At 29.3% G+C, this 25,693-nt stretch overlaps 1 protein-coding gene across 3 annotated transcripts; it reads right to left on the minus strand.

The window, feature by feature from the left end:
• Positions 1-48: 48 nt before the first annotated feature.
• Positions 49-25,668, minus strand: LOC145976225 (uncharacterized). Of its 3 annotated transcripts, XM_083107271.1 has the most exons (14): positions 25,514-25,668; positions 24,444-24,633; positions 23,645-24,001; positions 23,120-23,399; positions 22,718-22,831; positions 19,332-19,421; positions 8,996-9,091; positions 8,650-8,772; positions 8,129-8,455; positions 7,096-7,320; positions 6,136-6,957; positions 4,714-4,824; positions 2,725-2,866; positions 49-2,389 (listed from the first exon to the last, which is right to left on the minus strand). In XM_083107271.1, exons 2-13 carry the CDS (start codon positions 24,626-24,628, stop codon positions 2,840-2,842), a joined length of 2,757 nt encoding a protein of 918 aa, XP_082963397.1. In that variant the 5' UTR covers positions 24,629-24,633; positions 25,514-25,668; the 3' UTR covers positions 49-2,389; positions 2,725-2,839. The 3 variants fall into 3 exon arrangements, with proteins under 3 accessions (XP_082963397.1, XP_082963398.1, XP_082963396.1); XM_083107272.1 differs by lacking the exon at positions 4,714-4,824; XM_083107270.1 differs by lacking the exon at positions 49-2,389 and having other exon boundaries at positions 4,291-4,824.
• Positions 25,669-25,693: the final 25 nt, after the last annotated feature.

Raw genomic sequence — 25,693 nt, forward strand, 5'->3', positions numbered from 1 at the left:
GTGGGATGGTCAGGTAGAAAGGCAAGAGTATAATTCTAACGTATTAAATAATGAGAAATAAATCTTTATTGCGAACTATCGAAAAATATGGTAGTCAGGGAGAATAGCCGTAGTCGATCCGATTCGAGATAATCTCCTAAATTTCCTAAGTAAAAGGCTCTTCCGAGAAATTGCCGTGTGAAAGAGCGATTACGAATTCCCGTCATATATAAATTCGAAAAGATTCTCCCTGCGTCCGAATATCGAACCAATTGCTTCATTACGGGATTACTATTTGCTGCTACACTAGTGGGTAATATTTCGTTCATTTCGATTCTGTCTCTCGGGAGGACATCTGTCTCGAGACGAGAAAAGGTGCTCTTGATTCAAAATAGACAGAACTAAACGGTCGGATTGATATCTCTCGTCAAAACGTATTTAAATTCATATTATCGTTTACAATATCATTTTTTTCTAACAACGTATATAATACAACAACATCTAATTTCATGGTATATTTTCTGTCTATACATCCACACTCCCGCAAAAAAGATTCGTATATAATATATAATCAAATATGAATATATATATATATATATATATATATATATATATATATATATATGTATATGTGTGTAAAATTATGAAAAATATATCCACGTACATATCTTCTTTTTTTATGTCTCTATAATATCTGTACATATGTATAAAAAAATAAGAATATAATTTTTGCTCATATATAATTATATAAAAATTTATCCTTCTCATATATACACAGAGAGATTATACAAGAAAAAAAAACATTTTATATATAATTATTTATATCTTTCGTTATATATGGACTTTATTTTGCCGGATTATTAAAAGCTCCTTCGCTTGCATATATATAAAAACAATATTTAATTTATATTAATTACTTTAAAGATTAATAATTTTTAATAATAAAAAAAGGGAAATGGACGTAAAAACAGATGAACAATTTTATTTGAAATTATGTTTCTTAGAGACACACGTATGAGAAATAAAATCAATTTTATGATATAACGATCCTGAGATAAGTGAATCATAGCGCTTGATCAGACTCGAAATCATTTCCACTTTAAAAATTTACAGATTACGGATTTAAATACAATAAGCGCGCATATATATATATATATATATATATATATATATATATATACTTCTTATAAAACATTAAACCTGTCTACGGTCATATGTTGAAACACGTAATATGTTTAACGAGTTAACAAAAAAATAGAAGACTAGAGACACGTTTTATTATATATATCGCAATATATATATATATATAAAATGTGTGTGTGTGTGTAGTATGTGTAGTATGTGTGTATAATCCTGTTCGAAGAATATGTATATGTGCGAGTCTACTCAAATTATTCAAAACAACAATCCCTTACATACTTAAAATATTGGATGAAAAAATCGCTGAGGTGTGATGACCTATTATGCATACTTATCTTAATTTTATATATATATATATATATATAATTAAATAAAAGTTAAATATATAAACAAGCACATATACATATTTTTTTATACATATAAAGGCACACGCAAACTGAACATAGTTTTATAAGATTTCATTAAAATTCACGACATTATTCGATAATTTCAATGGTTTTATGGTTATTCCGCTATATTCGATATATATATTTTATATTTTTCATTATATATTGGTGAAACAATTTTAGAAAATAATTAAAAAAAGATATCAAGGAAAGTAAACTAATTTGTTGAGGAAATATATTCTCTATGATATATACATAATTATACGACTAATTAAACAATTCTTTGATATATAGTTACTATAGATAAAACAGAATTTTTAATGAAAATGACACTGCACAGACATGTTTTTGTTGATTGCTCAATACGTATTAATCGCATTATTAATTGCGTATTAATTTGTAATATATTTGCAGTATATGTCATTTTGTACTTGTTCCTACATAATATATTTTTTGTCATTTTTAATTTAAATTTGCATCGAGAGACGCATATTTAAACTTTAATATGTAAAAAACAAATTACATATTTAGAGATACATCGACACAAGAACATATCTGTTTAGCGTATTTATTGTCAATCTGATTTTTCTCTTGGCGTATCTCTATTATAAATATGATTTTTTATTATTACATATATTTTGAAACGTGTAAGATTATTTCACAAAAATGCTTTAATTTACGCTCGCGTGGAAGAGAGTAATCTACGGCTTATTTGGCACTTGATTTCACAGCTTGTACGAAACTGTTGATCGTGATATATATATATATATGAGGGGATGAAATACGTCAAACCGAGGATCATTCGCAAGCGCCCTTGTTTCTTTTTAGAACGTACCATTTCTGATCGTTACTTGGGCACACCAAGCAGCGCCAGCCGTATTGTCCTAAAAATAAGAAAAAAATCTTTGGCATGGAAATATACCGCGATAAACTATACTTGTAAATAATGAGAATCGAAAAATTATTAAATCAGTAATATCAATTATGTATACTATAATATAATAAATAACATGCTTCTTATTCTACATGCGTTTATTTTATTTATAAATGTGATATCACTTTATGGATTTAAATTCATATTATTCTAGATATTATTGCATTTAAATTGACATTATTATTCAAATTTATCTAAAGTCCGTATTTCAAAATGCCAACAAAACTAATTACACAATTTGGGCTTTATTAACATTTTAATAAATATTTAAAAGACCTAATTTACCTCATTCGTGCCACGAGGGCATTTACCTATGGGTTTATTGTTTCTTCCGTGGAACTTGTGGATGAATAAACGGAATTTGAAACGATGAAAGACGAAGGAAAGCTTTTTCTCATTTTTATCTCCAACGAAAGTAGATCACTTGCTGTAAAATATACATATGATGAAACGATATATTATTTCCCGTACAACATAAGATCTTCTACCTATAACTATATTATAGTAATTTTGTATAGTATAATATATATGCTGAAGAAACATTGAAACTTTAAAAGCATGAAATTGCAAAATCCCAACAAGACTGTAATAATGTTGCAGAAATATTTTAAAAATATTGTAGACATATAATGTAATACATAGCGCAATCTTACAATGAAATATTTTTATAATGTTTTTTTGGAATCTTTTTGTGTTGTATGGATCTTAACTCTTTTGTTGTATTAAAGAGATAGATTATACATATTCTTAAATATTCATTATATTATATCTACATTAAAAACAATCATAATTGCTATAAAACTGGTGTTTTTAATTGGAATTTGCAATACAATACTAATGTATTATGGCCAAATGTAATGAAAAGATTAAACAATATCGTTAAATGTTAAACTTTGATGCATATTCTTTTCTCAAAGCAAAGCAATGCAATTTTAATTCAAAACAAAATTAATATCGATTATTAATACTATATTATTATCGACTATTAATACTATTACTTTTCCGCAAACATATCCGTGCCATAACGATCAATTCCGCATGAGACAGATGAAAAAAATAGGAGAAGAGAAGCATAATCATTACCATCACCAACTAATATTAAGCGTAGAATATATAATATCATATAAACAGAAACATGTATACAGTGCTATTATAATCCAAATAACTAATAATTTTAAATATAAACTAATAATTTTAAAATAATTTTAAAAGTCTCGATAAACTATATCCCCTAGATACACAAAAGATTGTAAAAAGCATATTAAACTTAATAATCTTGAAAATAATCATAATTATTATCGTATTATTTTTGAGAATATTAATATTATAGAACTTGATTTTTAAGATAAAAATATAAAGCTTTAAAAATATAATATTACTTTATTTTACTAGTTTACTTTATTATTCTTTATTTAACTATATGCATCATAATTAAATAAAAAGTTTGTCGAGTAATAATCACGTCTTAACATAATATAATTATATTACTTTAATACAGCATAATCCTCGCACTGTTCAGAATTTTCACAAATCAATGAATACATACATACATACATACATACATACATACATACATACATACATACATACATACATACATACATACATACATACATACATACATACATGCATACATACATACATACATACATACATACATACACATATACACACACACATACTCTTTTCGACATTTTCGAATCGAATACAAATAAATTCATTGCTCGTCTGTCTCATATGTGTGTGTGTGTATATATATATATATATATATATATATATATATATACGTATGTTCAAAGACGTAAAGTAGATATGTGATTGGTTAACTTTTCTTCTCCTTCTTCCCCTCACCTCCTCATCATCCACACTTTTTTCCACGACCTCGGTCTTCTTCTGTTTGACATTATTTTCTGGGAGCCGTTGTTCCTCTATCGCGCGAAAAAGTTTCCAACTTCTCTTCAAAACTATACATCAATTCGGGCAAGCACTAGTTTTCATTTACAACGCAAGCCTAACTTTTTTCAATGTGAAAATGAAATTACAGTAAAAACTCACTAAACATTATCGAATCTTCTAAATCACGCCCGTTTTACTATAGTTCATTATTAAAAATTCGACATAACACGGCCGTAACAGTTACACGCAAATTTCTTGATATAAGACCAACGGATAACTTTTTCGTTCGAAAGAAACATCACGAGTAAATCTGACATTTGTCATTCTCGCTGTTTTCGCGGGTCGTATTTCATTATTTTTAATTCGCCTTCGTCTAACCTTCTTTTCCGAATCGTTTTTGGTAAGCGATTCGGAATCAATAACGACCGGTTCTTCGATTTCAGGAAATTCCACTTTATCTTCTTTCTTCTTCTTTTCTAGGGATACAAGCTACAAGACAAATACAATATATACAATTTATTTATCACTTATTTTAAATTAAACAGTCTATTCTTCGTTATATATAAATAAATAACACTTTGCCAACTGTTCGAATTACGCCTGACTAAACGCTAGGCATCCCTGATATTTCCGCAAAAGCCGGTGCGAAACATATCTGACATAAATTTAAATTTGTACAACTTTTATAATATGAGAACTCAAAAGGATCTCCACCTTGGCGTGGTGGAGGGACTTAGGATTGCATCGGAGCCACTCGTTCAAGGATAGTACTGGGTGCGACAAACGAAGAGAGAGATCTCCTAAGCTAAAGTATTTGTGATCATGCCGACGACTGCGTGGCGCAGGAGATGCTGCGTCGCGAATGTCCCCTCGGATATCGGGCATCTTCCGGGTGTATATGGCCAAGCTCCAGCTATTCGCGACATTCGCTGGGTGAGAACACACATCCGCGATACTTTTGGGACTAACATGGACACGATCGAAAGAAAAATAAAAACCAAAAGCTCTGATTTAAATAAAGTCCTCCAGGGCGTGGCTTCTCTAAAAGAGCGAACGACCGGAGGAATCAAACTTGGGCTCAATTAGAGACCAATCCAAAACCCGAGTTAGATATAGTCGAGCGGCTAGACATTGCTATAAAAAGCAGCTTCAGAGGGAGAGGGAAGCTACTAAAGTCCAAACCGCTCTCCTTGAGGTTGCTTTTCTGGGCTGAGGGAAGTGGGGCTCCGGCTGCGATACCTAAACATGCTTGACCGAAAATCGCACCCCCACAGACATTCACCAGGACAAACAATCCAAGATCAAGGATGATATGCTCAAGCGGCTTGATCAGGATAATCCTCACTTTGAGAGGTTATTCTGATAGACAATTAGGTGTCGAAGAAAGTAATACGATCATGAAAATTATCAGTGATTTGCTAACTTGTCCTCTTTACGTAGGAAATCAAATATGCCTCTTCGCCCATTGGCAGCTAATGATAGTAGCATTATCCAGATATGTGTAAATTGATAATTGCAAATATAGAGTAATAGAGATTAAAGTGTTGATGCTTATCATGTTTATATTAAGTGCTTATTGCGGATTATGGTGCGAAAAATATATTTTAAACTTGTCATTCAGTGATACGCCATAAAACGAATAGATCTATCTGAACAATCGGCAATGTGTTAAATTTAGCAGATTGGCACATAGAATTGAAAAATCTCACGAAAATTATTTGAATAAAAACGTTAATTTTCGAAGAGTCGAAAAAGAGTTATACAATCGAGTTAAATATAAAATTGATGTAAATTACATACCGTGACATTGCACTGCGCTCCCAAGATACTCCGCTGATCGAAATTATCCACGTTATCCTGATCTTGGCATCGAGACACAATCATATTCATCCATGTTTCTATGGTTTGAGTAGATCGCGTGCAATTTATATTTTTCAGCCGATTTTGTACATCTTCCAAATTCTCTAAAGTTTCTGGAATTTGATATTTATTATGCTCCATATTTTTTATTTGTTGCGTAATAGGTGTTCCATCTTTATGTCCATTTTCCCTGAAATTAGACTCCGCGATGTTTCGTAACTCATTCTCCAACCAATATATCTTTTCTGTAAGTCTATAATTTTCATCCAGCAACTCCTCTTCTCGTTGTTTCGACAGTTGCTTCTCTCTTTCTCCATCCGTTTCGGTTTTCTTGTAAATCTCAAGTCTCTCTTCGAGGTCGCGAATGCGTTCCTGATAGGAGGTCAACTGAACTATTGAATCCACTGCCGATACATCGAAATAGATCTTAGATGAATCAATTGGATGAAAAATCGATGTTGTAATCTTAGCCGCACGTTCCTGAATTCGAGCTCTTAACTCCTGGAGACGCTGCACTTCCTGAAGAAGTTCGCCAGATGGTACATCCGTTTGAGTGCTACGATCGGTAAGCTCAACTTCGAGTAAGCTTTTTTCGTCTTCATGTTCCTCTTCCTCAAAAATACCGCTCTCCTGAAGAGTAAGTGGAGGCTTGCACGGTAACACGGGTGATGCGGATTTCACGGAGTTCACTAATGTAGTGTTGTTTGTATAAGGTATTACAGTCGCCACAGCGCGGTTTCTCTGTTGGTTTGTTAGATGAGTCTGAAATTGCAAAAAATACAAAAAAAAATTTTGCAATAAGCTATAAATATTCCACTTAAATACCTAATTATTGTATGATTTATATTAATTAATTTAAATTTTTCAGATAACTCGAAACAAACTTTCGCTCAAACTTACTTTGTTTGCGTGAACAGGTTCCGGCGAAACGATGCCGCTGTCCACTGCGTGATCAAGACTATCTTTACGCACAGATGTTTCTTCTAATTCGAGCAATCGAAATTCCAAGAGCTCATTTTGCTCTCGTATTTCTGAAAGCTCTACTAAAAGTGTTGCTTCTCGTTCCTCGGCAGCTCGAAGTTTATCATTCAGCTCGCTCACCTCCTTATTACGATCAACACATCTCTGTAAAAAAAAATGAATACAGATTTTTTTTACAAGAACCTTTCAGATATAGCAACTATTTAAACTTAACTTTATAAAAAATATAAATATAAATATATTTATATTTTTAAAAATATAAATATATTTACGTAAAAAATATGTATTATAAATTAAAAAATTTTATTAAATTTATGAATATAAATAAAATATTTTTCTTAAATACATTTAAAATAAAAAAGAAAACAAAATTTCTGTCTACAAAAATTTCTTAAATTAATAGATATATCAAAAAAGAAATGTTTATACATATAATGAATGTTTTATATTTACATGATTTTAGTGATAATTAATTCAAGAGTTAATAGCTCCAATATTAGTGAAAGCATTTATATATTGATACGTATAATATAATATACAAATCACAATTTAAGAATATATAAATATAATCTATTTTCGTAAAATAACGGAATGTGTAATTTACTAATCTAAAAAAAATAATTGTATAAAGATGAATTGGTTTATATCCTAATACTTTTTTGTATATAATTTGTGAAAGATATAGTATTTATATTTTTGTAATGTGAACAAATTATATACATATTTATATGTACAAATGATATTTTTTCCCTTCTTTTCTTTTTCAACTGACTGTTAACAGCAGAAGTAATAATAAGAATCAATTTCTAACAATTTGTGTTACTGAAGAGAAAATATTTAACATGTTCTCGGATAATAATTAATCATGTATTATGATCTTAAAAGCAAATAACTAATTATGATCTTAAAAGCAAATAACTAAAAAGATATTATGTATTTAAATAATTTGTACCTCTTGTAAGAGTGCTTTTTCCAAGTCACAAATTTGAATCTTGGCATACGAAAGTTCCCGTTGCTCTTTAAGAAATTTTGACTGTAACTCTTCGATCTCGACAAGAATGGCTTCGTATGCTTCTTTAGTAATACCATTATTCTGCCATTGACCGTAGCCTCCAGGCTGCGGTGACATCGAAGATGGGGCACTCGACAAAGCACTGTCGTCATCTTCATGATCTTCTTCGTCATCGACTTCGGCAACTGGTTCCAATTCAAGCCATTGTTTATAAAACTCCTCCTTCTTTTTTTTGTTTGATAATTGCTCTAATTTTCTTTCTTTTTCCTTAACAGAAAAAATATTTGTTTTTATATTTTCCAAACATCATTTCGAGCGAGATGTCTGACATTATTTAATTATGTGAATATCAACTATTTTATTTATTCCTTTTTTTTTTAAATCTTATTTTGTAAAAATCAAAAATAATATTTTCTTCAAATTTTTAATTTGTATCAACTCTCTTAAGAAAAATCCATTACCTTAATTGTCTGTTTAAGTTTTTCGATGATTTCCTGCTGTTCAAGTGCAAGTTCACGAAGACGATCGACTTCGATTTCATTTATGGCTTTATCAGATTCTACTGCCCGAATATATGACTCCACCTTACAATTAAATAATATACCATATCTTAGTAGTTTATGTCATTATACATTTTTATTGTAATAATAGGTATGTAAATAGTCGTTAAAGAATAATATTAGAAATATTAATATAAAAATAATAATCTTACAGAAATAATTGATGCTACAAATATAAATTTTGCATAAGTATGTACATCAGAGAAACTACTTGTAAAAATGATACCTATTAACGACAATCTCATACCGTATGACCATCGTCTGGGAGAATTTTCTTTTTCATGTAAGATGCATTAGTCGGTTGTATTGGTCGGTTTCTTTCATTTTCCCGTAATTTCCGCATCTGTAACATTATAAAAATAATTAATTCTTAACAGGACATTTTGATACGATAACTGCTTCTGCAAATGGAAGAACATTCTGTACTTTTCTGCGTTATACATATAAAGAATCTGAAAAGCAATCTGAACAAATTAATTTTTACAGAATATATATATATATATATGTAGTTATAAATATACATCAAACTTCAAATAAAAAGTATAATTGCATAATTAAATTTCGCAAGATATTCCAGACGAAAAATCATTCAATCAATAAGAAATAATAATATTTGGCGACATTAATAAAAAAGGTCATATTTTCGAACATTAACAATTATAATTATTTCTCAATGTTTTGTTTAATGATGAAAATATTATTTTAATCATTTATAAAACAATTTGCCAGATAAGTAATTAATAAATTTATGGAGAAAAACAATTTATTATAATTTTCTTTTGAATTTATGTGACGCTTCTTCTTAGTATTTTTGTCAGAAGTAGTAGAAATCTATCGTAAATGTTTTAACAATTCACGGTCTTCCGGGTTAATATCATGATCCAACGCGATGTATGCAACAAGACGGAAAAGACCGTAAGAGGAGAGAGGAAAGAAAAGCAGACGAATCGCATACTGCAATGGGTTACGAGAGAGTCTTAAAAGCCTGACTGGACCGTTAACTTGGCCCCCTGACATACAGCCATAGTCTTTTTCTTCTCCTCTCGTTTCTCACTCTCTCCCTCTCTTTCTTTCAGCTTCCTTCCTCTTCAGGTAATATCAACCTGTAGCATGTGTACGTAAGAGATGCGCCGAGAAACGATTGCACCTTACACACTTGCTAGCCGCGTTGCACGTGATGATGCACTTTGCGCCATATATGTAAATCGTAGGACACACGTGCTCGTTGTACCAGAGTTTCTCCTCTCTTTGGGGCCGGATTGACTATATCGGATATAAGACATATTAGGACAGGTGAAACGAGCGCGTCATGCATTACCGTTATCTGTGTTTCACCGCTCATCTCATCTCATTTTGCGTGTCCCGACGTTTTCTTATATTTATCCGACATTTGTACAGTTATTGAAATTGACGCTAAAAATAATTAGCGAATTTAATGTGAGCGCAAAAGTAACATTATTTTAAGGCTTTCCAAAACTACGAAAATGATAAAACTGCGTGAAATGAATTTTACTAATAAACATGCCCGTATACAAATTTTATCCGGATTCTACAAGAGAAATTTTACATAAAATATTATAATAATAACAGAGTACATATAATTCCAATAATGACCCATTCATATATACATATATACACCCACACTTACATACATCATATGTATATCATATGTATCGTATGTATCATATGTTAGATAATTCTATCTCTTACCTAAATAAAGATTTGTTTCATATTTTTTTAACTATAAAAATTTTAATTCTTGAAAAGTATTTTTTGTTTGTGATAGTGAATAATTGAGGAATACAAACAACTTTTTCTTTGTCTAAATCGAATTATTAATGATAAAAAAGTGTAATTGAAAGCGTAAAATATAACGATCATATATCATAGTTTCCATAAAATATAAATAATATACCTATATATATATATATATATATATATATATATATATATATATATATATATATATATTTAAATAATTATATATATATATATATATATATATATATATATATATATAATTATTTAAATATATGTACATATATAATTAATTTTATATAATATATTATTTATTATTTTTATTGACTTATGTCATTATTTCATATTCGACAACTTTTAACACACACCGTGTATAATGCATAAGAACTCATAAAATTTTTTTAAATCAAGAATTATTATTAAGAATTTTATGCACAGGTGCTCTTTAGCTTGTAAGTATGATATTTCTAAGAGGAGTAATATATCTATAAGATGACACGAACATGTCTATATTTAGAATCTGCGCCGCGATTTTACCATTTATATAAAATTTAATAATTTTTTCAATTTTTAGATTAAATTTTTGAAAAATTATGTCTCTCTCTCATTGAAGAGTCTCGCACATGTGGCATCTTGACCCATACCATTCTCAGTATGTGGTCTCTCGTCTCACTTTCACCGATCGTTTTTCGCCCCCGCTTACAATCTTCAACAATCGCGACTGTGCGTTTCTCGAATGGCTCGTGTATTTCTAATATACTATCATTTATTGAGAATCAGTGAAACTTCTTTATGAAGAATGCAATTATATTTTTCGATTTTTAAATTGATTTATGATAAAGATTCATGTTTCATATACTTTACTTGTAAAATATGAATTAACAGCTTTTTAATATGATTGAAACAATAGGGAATAAAGATTAGAAGAAAGAATATCCTTTTTCGATATTAATCTTTTGAATATTTTGAATATATTATTGTGAAAATGTGAATCTAAGTCGTGTTCTAATGCTGAAAATATTTTTTATATAAATAATAAGTAAAACTTTTGTATTTTATTAATTTAGAGGTGGCACAATTAGAGAATGCATAAAATAAGAATACAAAAAAAATTTCTGGAAAACACAATTATTTTGCATTGTCAATAGCAATTACTCGTCTCTTATTAATCAGAACTATTTATTGTTGTATACTGTTTATCACACTTAAAGCGTCAGTTTTGTTTTTATTATCAGTTTTTATATGTTTGTATATATTCCAACATATAAAATCAAAATATATTTGTATATCTAAAGAACATGTCATAGGTAATAAAAGCGCGTAAATAACATTATTCTTTCTACAACATTATTCTTTTTCTGTTCATTCTCGTTACGCTAAAAAAAGAAATTATTAATTAGTGATACGTGTCTATCGCGCGCGCGTTGCTCACATATTATTAATAATGCAACCGCAATGATTGGATTGAAATTATATAGCATCTCATGATGGAAGACGTGTGGCTACGTAAGCATTATTCTTCCACATAACGCTGCGGTAGCTGCGTTCCGTACCTGTATAGAGGTGGTGCCTGAGGCATATCATGTGACTTGATTATGAACTTGGAGATCTGCGTGATGCATTCTTCTTTCAGTAATATTTGTTCTACATATGTTGTGTATATGTGTATACATACACAACAATAATTTTTTGTAATAGATAAAAAAAATCCATAATGCTATATTTTTATCAGATAGAATGTAAGATAGGACTTTAAAGGTTATTTATAATTACTTACAGACTTTTATATATTATACTAGATCGCTAACAGCAATATTAAAAATGACGTAAGGACCATATCTATTGAGCAGAATATATAGATTGGGCAGTCAAATGTGTTATAAGTTATTGGCATATTTCTCATATTTATATGTATATCTGTACATATGAGGGCATCATGAAGAGATCAATTAACCGAAATATAACTATGTAATTTCATGAATGCTTTGCTTTTATTTTAGTTTCTTGTAAAATAAAGAATAGCAAAGATTCGTAAATAATGTCGATTATTTTACTTACTAATCTATTTGCGGGAATTTCTGTCTATTAAACCAAGGCTAAACGAAACAAAATTGAAGCTATTATTAGACATGTAGAAAAATCACCGAATAGTGATTCTCTGGCAAGCTAATTCAATCTGATATCGTGGCCGCGACTTCGATGTTGCGCATTAATATACGTTTATGTCATATGCATATTCGTATCTCTACGGTTATTGTGGAATTGAGAACTTTCTTTCAAGAAGTAGCTCATCGAAAGCGGTGGCGTTATGATATGTCGAGAGGGTACTTGGCTACCGATACGCCGCGCGCTGTCTCCCTGAAGTTCTATCGATCCTCAAGAAAAACTCGAGATAGAATCGAAGGAAGAATGTATGGCCGTTCCACTTGCAATCGAGACGAGAAGGAAGCGCATCCGGCGAAATAACAATTCCGTTTAAAGTTCTAAAAGGATTACTGCCGCCTTTCTCTCTTCGCCTTCTTTCACGCGTCGCAGAGTTCATTGAAATTCATCCCGAATACTGCTTCGAAGGAGGACACAATGAAAGATAAGTTAAATGCTTAAGGCATACTTATGTATCCGTTTGTGCCTATATGCATATCAGGATATGCAGATATTCGTCTAGGATATACATACCCTCGTACTTACAAATACATTTTCTAAGTAATTAGTAAATTTACTATGAATTTACGTGTATTTGAATCTATAATTTTAATTATCAATTGCTTATTGTTTCTTCGTCCTAAAATAATATCAATCAAGCTTTATTATTTCAATCTCGTGAAACCGTTTTTGCATTCTAATTAATCTTAATCTTTTCAACGTAATTAGATTGAAAAGGGCTATTTCTCCAAGCAATAGCAAAATATTAATTTACTTGAGGGAAAAGTTTTTGTCAGAAAATTTTAGAATATAATAATGTTATATGTATATATTTTACTTCATATAAATCAATTTATATTTGTATAAAATTTTATGAATTAATGAAAAATTGATTAAGATTTATGTTAATAATTTAACGATAAAACAAATTGCTATGTCTTGATGTTTTGATGTATACAGTAAAAAATTTCAGCGATATACATAGTGACACCATATACATATATGTGAATATGGAAGTTAATACATATCTATGTAATGAACAAATTAACAACTGCTACGAAAATGTAGGGGGAGCATGCTACGCGCTATACCATGCAAGTTCGCGCACACGCACGTATACGTACATAGACATCCTTATATAAGAATGTCCTGGATTATTTAATATACGTTTATTAAACTGGTATGTAGTCCCACTTTTAATCACAATTATATATTTATACATAAACTTTAATAACTTTTTATTGCTAATTTATTATTCCGTTCCTAATGTTGTTACTCATTGTCAGCCGATTTGGCTAATATGAGATCGTGCTATTTCAAATTTAAATATAGCACAGCTATAGAAAAAAAGTTAAAACGTAAAAAATTAAAATATATTCTCTTAGTATATTTACTTTTGCTAATTAATTGTTTTATTCTCTTTTGTTACTTCACCCTTAACCTGCAAAGCTATTTCCAGTTACATCCTCCGTACTAACACAAATTTTTAAATTTTAAAATCATCGAAAATCTCGATGGATAAAATCTTTCTAATTATATTTTTATTTTACAATTTATTTTAATTTGTAAAAAATTAATTTGTAAAATTTTAATTTGTAAAATATTACTTAAAATAACTTGCTATGTTATTATTACAATATATAACGTATTGAAGAATTTTTATTCTAATCGAAATTAATCATATATTATTAAGACTTTCAGTTTTCAAAAGAAATTTGTTATAAATTATTATAGTAATAAGAAATTCATTAAATAATGGAATTTCCTGTGAGAAAGTTGTAGCTTAAGCCATTAAAGATCTAACAAATACTTTTCAATTATTTTTAATTAAACTTGACGATTTTCTAGTCTAGTACAAATTTGATGTTAAAATTAATAAATTTCAAATGATGAAGTTTATAAATAATGAAGTCAAGAAAAAATATGAGTTATTTATGAATCTTTTTGGCATCTTTTATATTATTTTTGGACTTGCCAATTTTAATATAATTATAATTTTATATAATTTTAATATAATTAAATAATTTTCATATTCAGTGATTTGGAAAAAAGCTTTAAATTTGAATTATTGTAATATAATTGAATAATATTTGATAAGTTCTCAACAATTAAATCCATTTTTATTATATGCGCAGTTATAGTAATTTTACAAAATAAATTAATTACAGAAAGCATTGTTGCATTCGTTCGCGTGACATTCATATTTTTTGTTATATTTTTCACAGTAGTATAGCGAGATTGTTCTCACGGTACATCGACGACGTGCAACTCGATTTCCCTGAGAATACGATCAACTCCACGCTTTAACTTCGCGCTCTATTCAGGGACAAGAGAAGGCGTCGATAAAATTACAGTAGATACGTGAGAATATTTAATTTTGAAAGCTAACGAAGCGAATAAATGGGAGGGAGCTATTATATAATCAATTATTTAGATGAAATAAAGTAATATGAAGAAATCTCTATATATTAAAATAATATGATAAAATCTAAAAGATACACGTGCGCGCGTGTGTATGTGTATTTAGATTAACTGTCGATTAACCTTCCTGACGACTGGCAATATTATTATACGAATGATGTTTTGTGAAAAATTATACTCTCTTCTTCATGTAAAGTTGAAATTTATACTTTATCGTATCACAATTAAATTTTTCTGCGTAACTTTTTCTGCATAAATATTTACATAGATTTTTGCATAAATTTTTATAAATTGATAGAGAAACTACTAAAATTCTTTTAGTGATTCTTAACAAAAAAATTAGAGATCATCACTTGTTACGGTTGTTCAGAATTTATAGTACTAGTATGTATTTTTATATATAACTAATATAAATTTTAAATTATACTTTTTTAAAGTAAATTACATATTTCAGAAATTAAATAAAATAAAATAATTCTATAATTTATTTAGCTGTTTAAAAATGCGTATATGTACGTAAAATATAATCCTTGATGAATTTAAATTTAATTTTTTTTAAATCTGTTTCAAATACATTCTGAAAAATCTGTCGTTAAAAGTTATGTATATATATGTATATAATGCATAAGAAATGAAATACATACTTCTTTAGTGTAATACTACGTTTAAGAAACGTATGATAAAAATATTACAGTAAACTACTATAGTAAAAAGTTAAACATTACACCTATATAATAAATATATAATTTTTAAAATTATATAATAATTACATAATATATATCAATATCCTCTATTTTTTCATTTAAATAATACTTCAATGTAATTTATAATCGTGCATACAATTGGCGAGCCACAATTATAAACATGATAAATTCAGCATCACAGATGGATTTTCCAGAATTCTATATAAAATATATGGTATATAAATTATGGTATATAAATTCTATATAATAATGTCATCATCCTTACCTCGTTCCATACGAACCCCATAAACGAATCGATTTTGAGAATTCATATAATGAGTATGAGAAAAAAAGAAGCGAAATATCTATATATCATTAAATCGTGGCATATACGTATATCTGTAACGATACGGATCTTATAACTTTAATCATATGTCACACTCGAGCATACACGGGAAAGCACATAACACGTCAGACAGAGCCGGTACGTACACGGCCGACGTCTAGACCAGACTGAAGCGCGAGCACTTTCAACGAATGCGAAGCCTTCCACACTACTTGCCTGTGGAATCGTGAACGGATCCGTTCCTTTCATTCCATTCGGAAAGTTACGGACGAAACTATAATCTGCTGAGCTGATAGAAATTTACAATTAGATTTGAGACACAAATTTAAGAATAGGATCATAGAATTGTGCTTTCCCTTCTATTCCCATACCGGCACGCGACACAACGTGGTCCGTACTTAAGTTAATATATTATCATCTTTATATTAAAATCATAAATGTGAAAAAGAGCAAACTAATTATTGAACTATTATTATTGAAAATGTTTATTTATATTATAAAAGCAATATTTAAACAATTTCTTAACAAAAATTATCAATAATAATTTTTTACGTTTTTTTTTGGAAAAGATTTATGTAGAGTATACTTAGTATGTGATCGAAATTAATTCGAGAAATTTGTCGAGAAATTGGACAACTTTGCGAAAAACTGAAATAGTTTTCGTGTTTCTCCTTTTTAGATCAGAGTTTATGAAAAAGTTCTCCGTTGGCAGAGAACGAGATATTTTCACGCTTTTACTGTAGACTCTGCATTACCGTTAGCTCGATTAAGCGGCGATAAAATGAGAAAGGGTGGCAATTATATTATGCGGCACGTAACTACATACAACCTTTTAGCTGCGACCGCTCGTTCGCTCGCATGGCCTTTAAGTTCCTTTGAGATGACGAAGACGTGCAATGCGCAATGCGCGCCCGCGCGGCATGTCTTACGGTGTAGCTCGATACATTAACCCGGTGATATCGCGTTATCCGAACACCTTCGACTAAAAGCAAATCGTCAAGATACGCGCTCGTTGAGAGTGTCTGCCCATTGGTTTCGACGATTCGTAATTGCTTCTTTGAATCGTTACACGCTTTGATGAAAGTACAGACTACTGTCTAAAAAATACCAATCGCATTGTCAGCGCTTGAAGCATGTCCGACCATTCAAAATACCTTAAATAACTTATCGATCTCGAAATCGGATTTTGATTTTTCGGATTAAAAAAATTAATTTTTTTAGTGCATTTTTCTGGAGAGTTTAAAGCTTTAAAAATAAAATTTAAACATTTCAGTCAATTTAAAAAAATTTAGAAAGCTATATCATTTTATAGAAAGTAGCGTGTAGATAAAAATAAGTGTACATACGCCCGCACCTATTCCTGAGTCTTTGTTTTTCTTCAAACAGTCGATATTTGGATTGTATGTATACATTATTATTCTCTCTCTCTCTCTCTCTCTCTCTCTCTCTCTCTCTCTCTCTCTCCTCTTCTCCCTCTCTTTCACTATTTATATGTAGCCTTTCAGAAATTCAAATATTTCTAAATAACTACTATCAAAAACATTATACTAATTAATATTTTCTCGGGTCCTATGCAAAATGGATGTAATATATCAATCTTAAGATATAAAGAGAAAACAAACATTAAATAAAAAGTAGAAATTTATTGCAAATTTATCATTGTATGAATGATTCAATTTATATGAATTAGGTTACTACTTTTTTTAGTAATTTTTTAGTAATTAAGCATTTCAGTTTTCAATAAATACATATTTATTAAAAAAAAGTGATTAGAAAATTATATTTATGTTTGTGTGTGTCTAAAATAACTGCGAAAATTTTAACGCATTAATTTAGACACTTATGTTTTAAATGTTTATATTACAAATCAGCAACGATTAAAATAGTTAAAAACTTAGCTACTTATATTTTCAATGAGATATATTAATATATTAAAGTAATGTCTATATAATAAGAATCATTATTGGTTTTCAAATAAAAGCATTTATTAATACGAAAAATATCAAGCATAAGAACTATATAGTAAGTATTATAAGAGAGAACATAATATCTCACAAAGTTGAAGCAGTTCTTGAGAAAGAAATTTTTAATAAAGAATACTCTTTACACATTGCTATTAAATAACAAATTATCTGGTAAAAGCTATAAATTCAATATATATCTCTCTTTCTCTCTCTCTCTCCTTGCAATCTTATATACTTTACACATATTACATATTACATATAATATTAAACACTTTTCTCGAAAATATATTTACCAATCTCAGGTCATATCGTTTTTCAAAAACAAAGTGGTTTATTAACCTTTTATGTATCAATAAGTACCATATGTAGTTTTACATATAATAAAGACACAACAAATGCTTCTATTATTTTTGTAACTTGCTGAAATACCGATAAATCAAACATTCTTGATTTAAAAAAATTAATAATCAAGGAATCGTCCATTAAGATTGTATAGAAAAATTTTGATTAAAAAAATATGTTCTTAAAAAAAATTATTACTTCCAGTGTAAAGATTAATGTAATGCATTAAATTTGAGATAAAGATAAGTATAAATCATTGATTTTAATTTTAAACAAGTTCAACGTTGAAATGGCTTCTAGGAAAATATACTGTGTAAACTTACACCGGAAGTCGCACGATATGATAATCGCATGCACCGGTACGGTCCCCAGGATGAACCGTTGGATTGTTCGCACGACGGCTTACTATCATCGTCCGTATTTGAGAGCAAAGAAAATAAGGAAGAATTAAGAGCAAAACATATGGGAAGAACGGCGAAGCAAAGAGGCAAGCATTGACATTATTTTTTTGTTTCGTTCAACGTGCGCGTAATTCAATGACGAGCGCGCGCGCACACACAGAGGGAAATAAATCGATAGATAGATAGATCGATAGATAGATAGATCGATAGATAGATAGATAGATAGATATATCTAGATAGATTGATAGAGAAAGAGAGAGAGAGAAAGAGGGAGAAAGTTAAAACAATTCTTAATGTTTGAAACAACTTAAATATTAAAACATTCAAAACAACATTATTAATATTCTGAGTGAAAAAGTATTATAATTTATATATATGAATATGTATATGCGCATATGCGCGATATTTTTTGCTTGAAACCCAAGAATATTAAGAATATCTTTAGAACATCATTAAAAATCTTACATCTTACATATATATAACATTTTTTGCGGAAATAGAGATGCTAATAAATATAATTACTCACCGTATTGTACTCCATCGGTGCCAACTTTTCACGTTTTAAGAGTTTTGACAACTTTTCAATCTCCCGACTCTTGCTTCGTAGTTCATCCATCTGCAAAAATTCGCAAAACTCGTTTGAATGCGGCAGATTTCTTGCGCGACTACGTGTGGCGAAAGTTGCAATGAGAAAAATTAACATTGCCGGCAATCGTAAGGAAGAATGGGATACACAGCAATGATGAAGAGAGGAGGGGCAACGATTGGTCCCTTTCGTACCGCTTTCGAGCTCTCACCTCGTCTCATCGTGTAAGCCAGGCTTGTTAGGCCTCAGGGGCCTTTTGCTTTTATCTTGTCTGTATAAGTAAAATGAGAAAAACGCCACATTACGAGTCATGCGCTTCCATCTTTTGAACGTTCATACGTATACGAGCATGCATTTTGCGTTTCGATCACACAAATCGCGCGATTTCAGAACAATGAATCATGAAATATATTAAATTAAAAATTACCGTGATTGTATGAATTATGATATAAGCTCGTGACAGCTGTTTTTACAAGTGAATGAAAAAAGTATTTCTTCAAACGGCTCTTTATTATTGTTTATAACTAATAATTATCACTATATTTTACTCAAAACACATTAATTAATTAATTACATTAATACAATTAATTTTAAAATTTGCGAGTTTTAATTTTTAAGAAACTGTATGTCACAATTAATTACATGACAGTTTTTTAAAGGTGCATTTTAAAGAATAAAACTTCGACTTTTTTTTAAGTGCTCGTAGAGTACATTTTGCTCCCCATCGAATTGTCTTTTTCCAAGACTAAAATCAGATTGTGCAAAAATCCTAAAAATTTCACAATTTTATAGCCTTCCATGGAAAAAACAGAGATAGGTAAAAAAATGTCATTACATAGATTTTAAGTCGGAAAATTTCTTCCCTTTCAAAATGATAGAAATATTATTCTATTATGTCTAGAAGCTGAACTATCGAGCTTCAAAGTTTCTGCATTTTGCAAAGGTTTGGCCAAGTATCGCCAACATTCGCATTTTCGGTTTTCACAAAAGAGCAATTTAATGGAACGGGAAATATCATCCTTGTCATCTTATAAAGTCGAGGTCAGGGTCTGTAAACTCCCTTGTTAAAACTTGTATCAACGTTAGTAACGTCATCTAGACGTTAAAATACGATAGATCAAATACGCTTGAAGACACGTGTTGCAATATTAAACAGTTAATTAACTACAATTGACAACAATATATTGCAACACGTGTTTTCAAGCGTATTTGATCTATTGTATTTTGATCCATCATATTGATTTTTTCGGAAGATAGTTCATATTATCTGAAGACAGACTTCTAACAAAGGAGACCGAAAACGTATTATTAGCATTAATAATTAAATACATTAAATAAATTATTTAATATTGTATTTTTTCCTGTTTAATTTTAATCTTATATTAATAAAAAAATACATTTTAGTAAAACTTACAGTATAAAATTTGCCTTTAATCGATCTCTTTGTAGGTACCTTTTAACTACTTTCTTAATAAAAATGAATTTAATATTTTGGATTTAATTTTTATTTACTTACGTTAACAATAATTACATTTGTTAAAAATTTTATTGAAATTTGTTAAAATTATATAACATATTATAATTTTCATATTTTAAAAACCAAAATTTAAATTTTGATCGATAGTAATATGGACACTGTCAGTAATATGATCTTTTACCTTATATACTTTTATAATGATGTTTAAATTAATGATATTTAAATTAATTCTCATTAAGATCTCATTCAACAAATAAAATTCATGAAAATTCTATTTTATTCTTTTTCGGTTGCTCCATATACTAAATCAGCTCAATCTTTTTTCGTTACAATCTTCGGCATTTGGCTCGTTGCCAAAGAATGAGGTGACTATGAGTTTACGTCAGTAATGTGGCAGATAATTTCGTCGAACATTACTATACGATTTCAATCGTAAATGTAGTAATGTTAAGAAGCGGAAAGTCTTTCTTATGCCTCTCGAGACTCTATACACCGACTCTACACACATTCAATGCGAACAAGCATTTTGAATTAAATATAGAATCTGATGCGAGTAGACATAAAAGCGATAAAAATAATTTAAAATAAATTATTAAGAAGTAAATACTATTTCTGCATCGAATTAATAATAATTGATAATACAACTAATTTACGAGCAAAAGTAAATACATGAATAGATACAAGATAAAATTATACGAAATAATCTTGAAAAATATCGAAAAAGAAGAAATCTTTATAATATATGAGATAGTAAACATAAATGATATTAGATATTTTGTCCCCCCTTCTTCTATTTTTTTGATTATTTATGATTTAAATACTCTATATAATAATTATATATATTATAATATATATATTTAATTACCTTTAATATACGTAATTATATTTAATTAATTTTACTGCACGTAAATTTATATCATATTTATATGATAAATTTGCAATATTCTTATATATTATACATTATATACTATATATATTACACATTATACCTTGTCCACTTGAAATATAATTAAGTCAACAAGTTGAAATAGATTAAAGACAAGAGTTAACTTAAATAGATTTAGAGTTTACTTTTATATATATGTATATATATATGTGTGTGTGTGTGTGTGTGTGTGTGTGTGTGTGTGTGTGTGTGTGTGTGTGTGTGTGTGTGTGTGTGTGTGTGTGTGTGTGTGTGTGTGTGTGTGTGTGTGTGTGTGTAAGTATTTATCTACTCTACATAAGATATAATAAAAAATGTGATATAGTAAAAAAGATCAAGTAAAAAATGTATACAAAATTGATAGTTAATAATAATCGCTTCGCGATATCGAAAAAATTGAATTTAGAAATTGGTTATTTAAACTAACATATTTTGAGGAAGATATATTTTGAGAAAAGAGAGATAATTTCCTGTATCCATATAGAGGGCTTTGCAATTTGTAAACTGAATGAATCACACAAAATTCCAGAGCACACGAATAGCGTGAGAAAATCGTGACCATTTTGGGTAATTTCACGGCAAAGGTATTCATCTTTTTCATCGATGTTGTACGCTAAACACATTCACCGTGTTAGTAAAACTTTTGTCCATTATGAAATTAGATCAGACTATTGCATTCTGGACAGGCTCTTTTCTAGTTGTGTAGACTAATACCGTAGGATACAATTTTTTAATAAGCATCTTCGAACAGTCTCGCGCTGATGCTCGTGTTTCAGAAGGATATTTTTACATGCCTAAGAGATAGGTTATTCCCAGAGCGAAATTACTACTTTTGCTTGGGGCAACATTATGATCACATAATTATGAGGAACTATTAAATTGTTTAACGATGTTATTTCTGATATTTAAACATTATGTACTTACCATTTTTATAGTTTCGTTGCGATGCAATTTTCGTAGTGCGGAAAGCTCTGTTTCATGATTCTCTCGTTGAACTCGTGTTTCAACAATACGAATCTTTTCGGCATTTAGAGCAATCTAAATATAAAAATAACTTTGAAAAAAAAAACAAGATGCGATCTAATATATTGTAAACGTAGTAAATTAATAACAAATCTTAAAAAAAATGATACTTAAAGAGAATTTATTTGATATTATAAGAATTTTTTTAGTGAAAAGAAATCTTTATCCAATTAAATTTTTTTAATAAAGAAGAGTAAACCCCTCACATTTATCAATAAATTGGAAAATTGTAGATATTCCTATATCTTCTATAATAAAATATATTATTTTTAAGTTTAAGAATTTAATGGAGAATTTACTTACACGCAATTTTTCTTCGAGTTTTTCGTTTTCGGCGTGAAGATTTCGTATTTTCACTTCTAGACGGCGTACATCGTTGTAGGAAGAAGTATTATTGGCTTTCCGAGTGGTGTTCGTTCGTGATTTCATAAATTGCCACTCGAATCTTTGTATCGTATTTCCAGCTTCAGATAAGTTTTTTCTTAGAATCGATAATTCACGCCCATGATTCTCGTCTTTCACGGAATCCGATTTAAACGGCAACGGCGACAGCGATGAAAATGGCGGCGCGAAATGAGCGATTCTGAATAAAAAATATTGCTTTCAGCACACACATTTTTATTCTAAATAGTCTTCAAAATTCTAAGTTACAAATTGATTATTTCATTATTTTGATACAAATTTCCAATTCTTTAATTTTTTAGAGTTTTAAACTCTCGAAAATAAGATAAATAGATAATAATAAGATAAATAAAAAATTAAAAAATTTAAGATATAGAGATATTTACCTTCATTGTAGATAAAGTATAATGTTCAAGATGTACTTACCTAGTCTTCAGCTCGGTTATGATAAGTTGATACTTGGCAGCCTCGGCGATTCTAGCTTCCCTGAGGGCAGCTTCGAATTCCCTCTTGGCAATTTTTGCTGCCTTTCGTTGCTCATGCAGCTCTGTTCGCACATTCGCCAAATCTTCGCGTAGACTTCGCGCTCCCTCCTCTAACCATTGTATTGTTTTTCTCAATCTAGGAACATCACTTCTTTTCACGTCTATTTCGCAAGATCGTGATGTTTTTGTGTCCTGTGAGTTCACTGACATAGTCTGATTACATTTTTTCCTCAAACATGGCAATGATGAGATTTTTCTATCTTCTATGCCTTCAATTTTTTTTTCTTTTAATATCTCGCTGTGACAGATAAAAATATAAAAATATAAATTAAATTATGTATTAGAGTGTGTATATTATAATTGAGTGTGTGTATTATGTGTCATAATTCGAGATAATATTTCTGATGGTTGGAACTAAGATATTACATTCTTTTTACATCTTTTCAAATTACAAAAATCAATTGAATGGGCATTATTCAAAAAATACTGTACTGATCGTTAAACTAATATTTTGCTTATATTAATTTTGTGTTTTTGGTATTTAAAATAGAACACATTGCATAAAAATATTTCAAATGTGTAAAAGATTATGGAGGTTTATTAACAAATTCTAAAATATGAAAATATTCAAATGACAATGCAATGAAAATTTTTTTAACTATACCTTTGAGTTTTTTGCTAATGAATATGTACTTCTTTTATAATACATACAATTGTTAAATTTTGATAAATATTCTTACAAATTGCAATTGCATGATTCGTCGCGTCGCTGCGTTTTCTTGGGGATTTCCGAGTTCGTTGTCAGAGATTCTAATCGTCTTCGTTTTCTTACACCATTCATGGGTATAAGAAGATTAATTTCAGTCGTTGTTAATTTGTTCGTGTTTGTTGGCTTGACAGTATGTTCCTTTGAGGAGCTTGCCATCGTCGCTGGAACCGTATTTATAAACTTGTTCAAGTATTTACTATATATATGTATATATATAATAGGATAGATCAACAAAAATTTCCACCTTATTTTGTAATTGATTAATTTATATGAAAAAAAAATGAAATGCACTAATAAAAAAAATAGGGAATACTTTTTGAACCCTAAAAATTGGGCTATTTTCCAAACCGCTAAAACTCATCGAAAAATCATCGTAGACAAAAAATTAAAGAAGCATTTTAAGCTTGAAGTTTCAACTTTAACGCAAAGTTGGTGATTTTTAAAAATTTTGTCATCTTTCTTATTTTGCGCTTTAAAAAAGAATACACTGTTCAGTTCTTTAAAATGATGTATTTTTAACACGCTGCAACATGATAAAAAAATATTTCTCGAGAAATTTAACTCAAATTCCATAAACTACAACATTTTGCCTATAAAACGCTTTTTTTTAAATTTTCCTACGATTTTTCTTTGACTGAGTAATACGATTTTGAAAATAAACCAGTACTTTTTAGATATGATGTCGATACTCGGCGAAAAATCATCGTAGACAAAAAATAAAAAAAGTATTTTGAAGCTTGAAATTTCAACTTTAACGCGCTATCGTTAGTTTCTTTAAACTTTTTACCTTCTTTGTTCTGTGCTTTAAAAAAAAACATTGTTTTGTTCCTTAAAATTACGTAATGAAGAATGTTGGCTTCGAAGTCATGTAGATCGGTCAAAAAAATCGTAGGAAAATTTAAAAAAAGCGTTTTGTAGGCAAAATGTTGTAGTTTATGGAATTTGAGTTGAATTTTTCGAGAAAAATTTTTTTATTGAACTGTAGAGTGTCAAAGATACGTAATTGAAGAATGAGGAATGCACAATGAAAAAAAAACTTACCGTTTTTATAAGAACGTAAGGATATCTTAATCGACCTGTTGGACTCACGAGATATATTATTGAATCCAATATGGACAGAGTGAAGGAGACCCTCCTCAGAAGAAACACTGTCGCCAACTAAAAGAGACCGAGAGCCCAAGCTACACCACAGCTTGTAATTGCTATATATGTCAACTACGT

The sequence above is a fragment of the Camponotus vicinus genome, unplaced genomic scaffold, assembly GCF_025532165.1.
Source record: "Camponotus vicinus isolate PSW18456_S1 unplaced genomic scaffold, iyCamVici1.0 SCAF_8, whole genome shotgun sequence".
NCBI lineage: Eukaryota > Metazoa > Arthropoda > Insecta > Hymenoptera > Formicidae > Camponotus > Camponotus vicinus.

Coding starts and splice junctions, on each gene's coding strand:
- LOC145976225 (XM_083107270.1), bottom strand. CDS start 24,628: ATGGCAAGCTCCTCAAAGGAACATACTGTCAAGCCAACAAACACGAAC. Junction 24,002..24,443: donor GAATCATGCAATTGCAATTT/GTAAGAATATTT, acceptor TATCTGTCACAG/CGAGATATTAAAAGAAAAAA. Junction 23,400..23,644: donor ATAACCGAGCTGAAGACTAG/GTAAGTACATCT, acceptor TTTTTTATTCAG/AATCGCTCATTTCGCGCCGC.